This window comes from Lygodium microphyllum, chromosome 10 (genome assembly GCF_053477565.2).
Source record: "Lygodium microphyllum isolate KBCC chromosome 10, Lygodium_microphyllum_v1.1.10, whole genome shotgun sequence".
NCBI lineage: Eukaryota > Viridiplantae > Streptophyta > Polypodiopsida > Schizaeales > Lygodiaceae > Lygodium > Lygodium microphyllum.
In genome coordinates this window covers 7,146,874-7,156,244 of record NC_141144.1, presented here as the reverse complement: position 1 = coordinate 7,156,244, position 9,371 = coordinate 7,146,874, and the positions used below count along the sequence as shown (strand labels likewise).

The 9,371-nt window shown below is 40.9% G+C and overlaps 1 protein-coding gene across 2 annotated transcripts; it reads left to right on the top strand.

The window, feature by feature from the left end:
• Positions 1 to 236: 236 nt before the first annotated feature.
• On the top strand, positions 237 to 4,083 carry LOC148029680 (uncharacterized). Of its 2 annotated transcripts, XM_087685962.1 has the most exons (3): positions 237 to 334; positions 440 to 1,363; positions 2,375 to 4,083. In XM_087685962.1, the coding sequence occupies exons 2-3, from the start codon at positions 845 to 847 to the stop codon at positions 3,692 to 3,694; spliced, it is 1,839 nt and encodes a 612-aa protein (XP_087542088.1). In that variant the 5' UTR covers positions 237 to 334; positions 440 to 844; the 3' UTR covers positions 3,695 to 4,083. The 2 variants fall into 2 exon arrangements, with proteins under 2 accessions (XP_087542088.1, XP_087542087.1); XM_087685961.1 differs by lacking the exon at positions 237 to 334 and having other exon boundaries at positions 374 to 1,363.
• The last annotated feature ends 5,288 nt before the right edge of the window (positions 4,084 to 9,371 follow it).

Here is a 9,371-nt window from a genome sequence, read left to right as displayed (position 1 = left end):
GGTAAAATCCCTCATTAGAGCCCCTCTTCTAAAATTAAGAAACTCAAACCTGCATATGCACATGTGCATATGCGAATAGTCTCTCGCTCTCTCTCTCTCTCTCTCTCTCTCTTTCTCTCTCTCTCTCTCCACACACGAAAAAGCAAATGGACTTGCACATAAAGATTTTCGTGGTTGTGGCCTGAGAAACATTGTCGTGCCCACCACCATCGACAACACTTCCTGAGTCCCACTCAAGCACCCGTCAACACACTTTTTTTTTTTTTGGGGGGGGCTTCTTGAATCTTTGGCCTCAACCAGAACAAACAACACTACCAACAACTTATAGTCTACGGTACTTCGTCTTCTTCTTCGCTTTCTTCTTCTTCTTACTTCTTCTATTCTCTCGCATAAACGTCTTTCACAATCATCTCCTAACTTATATATCCTTTTACAACAGAACCCACACTTCGTTTCAACAACCCGCTTCTCCCTCCCCCTCCTTCCCTCGCCCGCGCAGTAGTCCCCGAGATCCCCCCGCCGCGGCCTGCGCGCCTCCCTACATCATGTTATACAGCACAGCTTCATCCATGAAGAAAGAGGCACGGAGCTTGTGGCAAATCTCTGCATCTATGTGACAGAGCGAACTGATCAGCTTTCCACAAATAATATTATTGAGAGGTAGAGCAAAGAAATAGCGGTGAGAGTTAGAGCGGAGTAATTAGATCAGCATTGAGGGATCTAATATGCTAGGGCGAAGTGAGAGCCTTTGAGAAAAATACAAAACTTGAGCAGAAAGCATACCAAAGGACCCTTATAGGTATTGAGAGAGAGAGAGAGAGAGAGAGAGAGAGAGAGAGAGACCATGGCGGCACAGGCGACTAATTCATTTAGTACAGCACATGAGCTGCAGGCGGAGGAGGAGCGGCGGCGGCGGCGGCAGCAGTGTGCTACTAATATAAGTAGTAGTGGTGGTGGTCCTATGATGATGATGATGATAGGTAACGGTAGTACTGCAGGTGGTACTACGTCTACTGTAGATCATCGTGCAGATGCAGCTAGTAGTTGTAATCATTTAATCACTGCAGCGGGAGGAGGAGGAGCGACGGCGGCTGCAGCTGCAGCTGCGGCGGCTGCGTTTGAAGCGATACAGAGCGAGGGTGGGATGCTGAGCATAGCCGAGTGCCAGCGGTCGGTGCCGGCGCCCTTCTTGAGCAAGACGTACCAGCTGGTGGACGACCCGGCCACCGACCACATCGTATCGTGGGGGGAGGACGACACAACCTTCGTGGTGTGGCGGCCCCCTGAGTTCGCCCGTGACCTCCTCCCCAACTACTTCAAGCACAACAACTTCTCCAGCTTCGTCAGGCAGCTCAACACCTATGTAAGTAAAATCACATATATCATCGCCATCTTATCAATTGTAGTTCGATCAATCATATCACTCTCATATCATCGATTAATCACCTTCCTTAATCATGCTCTCATATCATCCACATATCTGTACTATCTCAAATTTCAATCAAGAAAACAAAAGTTCACCTCATCATCATCAATCATCATTCTAATTACCAGCTAACCTTTCTTGGATATATCAGCAAATTAGCTTGCATATCATTAAGGGATATTGTTCAGTGAATTGTTCGTCCTTAAGGGATTTTTCAGTGAATTGTCAACTTTCCTGTTGCAGGCCAAGTCTAGTGCATTTATTACGTTGCGTACGAACTTTCTTCCAAGTTTACATAAGCTCTACCAAATATGTGATTAGATAGTCAACAACATAATCAGCTGTCCCCTGGCCATTGACAGCCTATTTACTTATAAGAAGAAATTCAGCAATAAGTCTTCAAAAGCCATACGAATTTCCCAGAGATTTCCAATTTTATGCCTCCTAGTACTGTACTCTTGACAGTCAGCTATTTGATCATGCTGCTAACCGTATCAATTGCACCCAGGATAGTTTTGCTGGTGTAAAGCTGGTGGAGCGACACCTAATCCGTTAGATTGTTTCTTTGCTTGAGATTGGCACAGTGGTTGTGCACTGTGCAGAAAGCTCCGCTAGTGTGGGAATCTGTTCCATTTTTCCGGCCTATAACGGCATGCGTGCATATCTTGTTTTCACGAATTCAATTTCTCAAACAAAGATTACTGTAAACTTGGCTGTCATGCTCCTCTGTTGTAGGCAGGAGTAAACATTATCTACCTGTTTCTAGGCATGAGATCTTCTGCCCTAACTGTTGTCTCTGTGCACAAGAGTCCAACAGGTTAGCCGTTAACGATTAGAATGCGTGATAACACTGATGAAAAAACTTGGAAAATGGAGGTCTATAGATGTACTGTCCCATTATTACATTGTCATGTTGTACTAAATCTTGTTTTTGTTATATCTGAACAGGGATTTAGGAAGGTGGTACCAGACCGATGGGAATTTGCCAATGAGTTTTTTAGGAAAGGAGAGAAGCATTTATTATGTGAGATACACAGAAGGAAGTCCTCACAAGCAGCAAGTAGGTTATCCCCTACAAACTCAGATGAGGAGCAAGCACTAAATGGCAACACTTGCTGGTCGTCTCTCTCTAATTCACCCATCTCCTCTTCTGATAATTATTCTTATCATCAAACTGTTCTTCCATGTCATGGAGCTGCTGCTGGTGCCACTATCTCCCTCTCTGACGAGAATGATAGACTCAGGCGGGATAACAACCTTCTGCTCTCCGAAATCACTTGCATGAGAAAGCTCTACAATGACATCCTCTCACACCTACAACAACATAATCATCCACATAACATTGTGCAGCAGCAAAGACACAATCCTACCTTGCTTAATGCCGGACAGTATTCCAACAATAGTCTCGCGCTTAGTCCCTCTACTAACAGTGGCCGGAACTTTGCTCCTTTCCTCAAGGCCCTTGGCTTCAGCCCTAGTAGTAGTAATCAAACCTCCAATCAATCTATTACGACCAATCATGCTCTTAACCCTCTGCTAATGTGCATGAGCGGAGGTGATGGAAATGTCTCTAATTTATTCAGCTCCTCTCAGCATCTTTCCTCATCGACATTGAGGTCACATATGAGCATTAATGTGCCTTTTAACAGCATGGGGATTTTGAGCAAAGGATCATCAGAGAGTCAACAAAAGGAGTTTCCATCCCATTCAGGAACTATGGCAGTAGGCTGCTCGACCAATACGGTGGCTCGTGAGGGCAACATTGGTGGGCAACTCAGGGAGATCATCACACTAGCAGCTGCGCCGCCTGGGGGTTCCAGTAATGTTGGCTTTACTCATGTAGGCCCCTGCGCATTAAAGACTACTATTAGTATCAGAGATCGAGGATTTGATGCTGGAGGTGAAGCCCTAGTCTTAGCGGCTGCATCAGAACAAGCCACTAAAAGCCCGCCCAGGCTCTTTGGAGTCAGATTGGATAGCAAGAAGCGTCCACATGAAGACGATGATGGCAAGAGCTCATTGGAAGATCAGTATTCAAGTGAAGAACATGCATCAATGAATGAAGAGAAAGTAACCAATATCAGCACCAAAATAGTTGAGGATCAGAGCAGCAGTGAGGAACTGATCAATCTGCGGAAATTACCGCGTCTGAAGGCTGCCAGCAGTACAGACCTTGCATTAGAGTTGAAACAGCCCATATCCAGCTCGAATAGTATTTTATATCAGCAGCAAGCCGCAACTCCAATATGGCTAAAGTTCTCTGCCTAATTGCTAAAGCTGTGCCGAACAGTAGACTATCCATGATGCTGAGCTGATAATTACTCTTCATATGGAATCGGGGGGTTATCTTTGTGCTGAGAATGATGCCCAAGGGCCACCATCAGTTTGCCTATCTATGGCTCACATTGCTATCATGTTCTTGATGTGACCTCTTTTATGTGTGCAATCTTGGTCAATCTTGATCAGTACTTCACTGACCATGAAACATTGGATCAAAGAAACACTACAATCTGTTCATGTTCATGTTCATTTCCCGTAAGACCTCTGAAATGCAACTTTACAGAGGTCTGAATTGATGAAGAGGCATGCTGTGATCTGTACTAGTCTTTACAACTTTGAAGATAGAGTTCGAAAAGAAATCTCGAATACCAGATTGACCGACCTTTTCTTCGGATTTTATTGTCGTTAATTGAATAATGGCCTAATAATTAATTAGATCTGGTTTAGGACAGCAAAAGATGGGTTTGACTATCGCTCGCAATCTCCTGCATGCAACATTATTAGCTCCACTTGTTTTAACATTTTCGTTTGTTGGTGCAAGCATTGTCCCAAGCAAATTCCATGATCATTATTACATGCGCCGTCGAAAATAAAGAAGGATAATTGTTGGTGTAGGTATCGGAAAGTTGGAACAACTACCGAGAGCAATTTGACATTAAGAGGTCCATATGGCTGGCTGAGCATGAATAGGATGCCCAACGTAGGTTTTCCATGAATACGATGACCAACGTACGTATCCTTCATAAAAACCTACAACCTTCATATAAGCTCACAACAGTTAGAACTTAGCGCTCGCTGGAAGCCAAAGAACTTTTAGAAGACCATTCGGGAGCTGAACAAAGGAGGGGGAACGCTCTGCCGTTGGGTATTAATACACCAGTAAGCAGGAAGACACGTGGCCTCCTGCATGCAAGCAGGGCCATCCTAGCTGCCTGCCCTTGAGGGCTTGCAGGGGATGATGGACTGATTGGATCAGTAAAGAAGATGTAAGAGAATTTTCATGGCATGGACAGGGACTTTGTTTTCTTGGTGCTGCGTCTCTGATCCATGCCAATGAGGCGAACTCCATGGATAGAAGATGGACGAGAAAATTAGACAATTCGTGATCAAGGTCAGCGGTGTTTCAAGTCGCGCAAGATGTAGGCGGCGGCGGCTATAATCGCAAAGAGAAAGGAAGATCTTGAGGCGTAACGCGTTGCTGGTTTCGGTAGGCCACAGGGACATGTTCTTCGTGGGTCAACCTTCGTCGAAAGATGAGTTACGTTCACCAAAATGGTTCTGGCTGCACACCCTTGGACCGAGGCCGCAATGCGCATCCCTCTATTCTAGTAAATAGTGCAGGTTCGAACTTTGAAGGTAAGGGTTTTTACTTGGTGGGCCTGCTAGACTCTTCTTACCCACAGACTACAGTACTGCAAATATCGTAAGATGCGTTCATCAAAATGGTTCCGGTACATCCATATTATTGTGTGCAAGGCAGGCATCGCCATCCGCCCTCTAACAGTGCAAGTTAACCTGGTGGTGGTGGCCTTGTATACTCCGAAAGGGACTAGATTCTCAAGCGGTTAGAGAGAAGGGAACATCATGATCATGTACACAATATATATATGTTGTGGAGCTCCATTGTTCAAGTACTCCAACATCATTTGGATTACCTTTCCAAAGCTGTCAGTTTGGTTGGAGAGGAAGGTGGCCGGATTGACTTGCAGTAGGTTATAGAGAGAGTGCTTTACGACGTTCCGGGTCTTGCAATAACTAGTGGGCGCATCCTCAAAGCCAAACGGTGACCTTGTATACTCTGGCATGGGATAAACCAAACAGTCCCGGCTCTGAGATCTTGCAAGTTTATGATGCCAACGACATCAAGCTGTGACGTCAGATTTGCCTCTTCGAAATTATCACGTTTCCTCTACAGAGCAGCTGGAAACTACGTCAAGGACTTCCTAAGAGAAGTGAGAACTCCAATAAGTAAGAAGGTGGTATGTGGCTTGTCGATAAAAGAAGAAAGAAGAGAAAGGGAAGGAGTAAGGAGAGAGCAATCTAGCTCAAGACGGCGGTAGCCAAGACATGTAGTTGATAGCTCGAAAATTAAAGGCAAGTTGATCACCCAACCACAAGGAAACTAAGTAATTAGGAATGTAAGGAGATATCTAGTAATGAAGATAAAGGAAATCAGTTCGTTAAGGAGAGCATGCACCAAAAGAGCGACAAGAACAAGTAGAAACTTTCAATAGAGAAGATGGCAAGAATCCCTTGGTAAGAAGATGGCAAGAACCCCTTGGTAGATCAGAATTCTTTTGCTCCCTTGGAAAGTGGTGATAAATCATTTGAAGATGTAGTTTACTATTGTTAATATTCACAAAGTATCTCACTGGAAGTTCATAGCAATCACATGGAATGTGTGAGGCCTTGTCTTTGAGAAAAGAAAGACTATATGTGGGCAAAAGGCATCAAACCTTGACAATACACAATAAAATATTGTGTCTATAATTTCAATTTATAATACTACTATATTGACCAACTATCACCCTTTTTTTAGACCATAATTTATATTAATATCTTTGATTTATAACTTGTAAATTTAGATCATAACTTGTAATATTAATAATTTGCTACCCTAGACCTTGACTCATATTGTCGTCTAATCTAGAAGATTGTTTTTTAGATTAAGAGTATATAGTTTGAAGTACTATAATAGAATCCTAACAAGTTCGACCCATCTTAAATAGGTCTATTTGAAGAATAAATTCATCAAATAGAGCTCTTACTAAGGTCCCTTTCCCTATATTTCCTTTTTCTAACCACTTAAATATTTTTACTTTTTAAAGTAAGAGATATATTTAAAATAAGATTATTTAGCTCGATCTTTATTTAGTCAAGAAAATTATGTAATAATTAATTTTATATTTATACTTAAATATTTAATAATTAATTTATTCTAAATTGTTTATATTTAAATTTTTTTAATAATTATTAAATTAAAAAGTAATTATTACAAAACGATTTCATATAAAAGATTCTTATATGAAAGAAGTCTTCCCTAATCAATCAGCTAATCAAATACAACAATCCAGATATTTGATAACGAGTCTCCCTCCCATGCCTCGTAATTCCAAAGGGCATTGTATGATAGTCTTGTATTTTCCATATTTGACAAAGCCCATATTCATATCAATGCAACCTTTTTGTTGCGCCTTTATGTGTTACTGATTGGAGACCACTATCGGTGCATTCTTCTTTGTTTATCTCTACTCACCCTTGTGAGTTGCTACAGGATTAGTTTGCAGTTGAGAAAGTCTTCATTTTACCCTTCTTTTTTGGGCCTTAGAATACCTCTTTAGTAAGGATATTCCATTTCCAATCAGAGATTTAATCTTATTTGTCATCCATTTTTTAGTAAAGCAACCTTGGAAATTAGAAAACTTTCTAGATATAGTCTTATTGGTTTTGTTGAGTAAGCTTGGCCTTTTATTTTTGAAGTGCACAAAAAAATCCTTATAGCTTCTATGCACCATGGAATGGAGGTAGCTCATGACCTTCTTTCTACAAGTGTTTTCAAACATATACCACTTAGGTCATTTAGGGCATAGTATATATTCTAGTTTCTACACAAGGTGGTGGGGATGTTGAAGATATATCATCACCCTTAAAACAACATCATGGGCATCATCTCTTCCACTCTCCTTTCTCCTACAACCTCCATGACTATTATCACTTTCATGGGATTGTCTAACGAATGGAGACTACTATATGGATAGGGGCTATCCTACAAATGGGGATGATTGAAAGAATGAAATAGGAGTGGGGTATACTAGAGTATGTGGAAATAGTGTGAGCATAGACCCTTTGCCATGAATTTCTCATGATTTGTCATCTCTCTCTAAACATCCGGTCCCTTCAAATCAACGTAAAGTTCTAGAAATATCTTCAAAAGGCTATGATCTCATGTTCAGTGATAAGACAAATAAGAACAATTTATCAACATATAACATATGAGAATCTACACTTAGCCTAGCCATTAGGGGAGATTTGAGGTCTTGAAAATGCCCTATAAGAGATCCTAGATAGATAAAATATTTTTTTCAAAATATTTTTTATTTCTTAAAAATTATATTTTGATAAATAAATATATATGAAATTGTTAACAAGGCATTATCGTAATATTCTTATGGCTTGTGTCAAACCTAGAAACGTAGATTACCATAAAGGTGACAATGATTGACTTAATGATCATACCTCCTCATAAAAGTGAAAGTGAATATCTCAATTGAATTTTTTTACATTTGCTTACCTCCCTTGTCAGAGAGAGAACCAGGGAGAGAGAAAGAGGAGAGAGAAGACTGTAGAGGAGAGAGAAAGACTACAGGAAGAGAGAGAATAAGAGTGACGAGGAGAGAGAAAGACTAGATTTAGAGAGAGAAAGACAAGAAAGAAGGGGAAGCCATAGAAGCTGTGAGCAAGAAGGGAGAGAAAGTCTGTAATTGTATTAATGTGTCAAAAAGATGTGAAAAATTATATCTTCTCTCCTTTTATACCAATGTCAGTGTGACATGGCATAATATCAACATTATTAACACTTATTTGCTATTCCCAGCTTCTTACAATCCATCCCTTCCCAAAAGTTTTTGTCCTCAAAAACAATTCTAGAAACAACTAGAGAGGAAATGGATAGAGCAGAGTACTACTCTGTTTTACAGCTTTACAAATGGGAAATGAATGAAGAATGACCATTACAAGAGCTGAATTTGAAGAACGGAAGTAAGGCCCAACTATGTACATGATTTAAAATACTTCAGAAGTAAATGGAGCCATAAAGTCTTCAACAAATAATCCCAGAACAAAGTAGACAGCTTGCTGAATAAATAGTCCCTGCTGGACCAAATCTGCCATAACTTTTGATAGAAGTGTCCAAATGAGATGTACCATATATCAAAACGAAGCTCTTGAAGAGTACTTTAAGCCTATATAGATAGCTTAATTCTGAAAATTAGATACGATAAAAACTGTTCTAAAACAGCGTACTATCCTGAACCAGTCTGCATCATTACTAGCTCCATAAGCAATAGGCTTTAGCCACCAATGTCTCCCTCAAGTATGGATACTCATCTAATATAGAATCAGGTCTCCAAGAAGCCTCTTCAGAGGTTAAAACTCTCCATTTGATCAAATATTCCACAATAGAACGTGATCGAAGCTTCTTTTCGCGCTGACCTATAACAGCCTCTGGGATGTACTGAACAAGACCATCTTCATCAATAGGTAGCAGCTCATCAACTATATCCACTGGATCACCATAATAGGGCTTGAGCTGACTAACATGGAAGACGTTATGAATCTTTGTAAAAGAGGGAAGCTCTAATTTGTATGCCAAATCTCCAATCCGCTTAAGGATCCTGTAAGGGCCATAAAACCTGTGGGCAAGCTTATTACTGGATCCATCTTTCAACGTAGAATACTTGGATTTGGGCACCTTCAACAAAACCAGCTCTCCTTCTTGAAACTCTAAAGGCCTCCTCTTCTCATCAACATACATCTTCATTTGATCTTGAGCCTTCCTTAGATTCACCTTACATTGCTGAAGAAGGGTCTGCATTCTTTCCAACTCTTCCTTCCCATGAGGATTGATCTTTTCATTAAAGATGATTGTGGGTAAGGGCACCTTGTA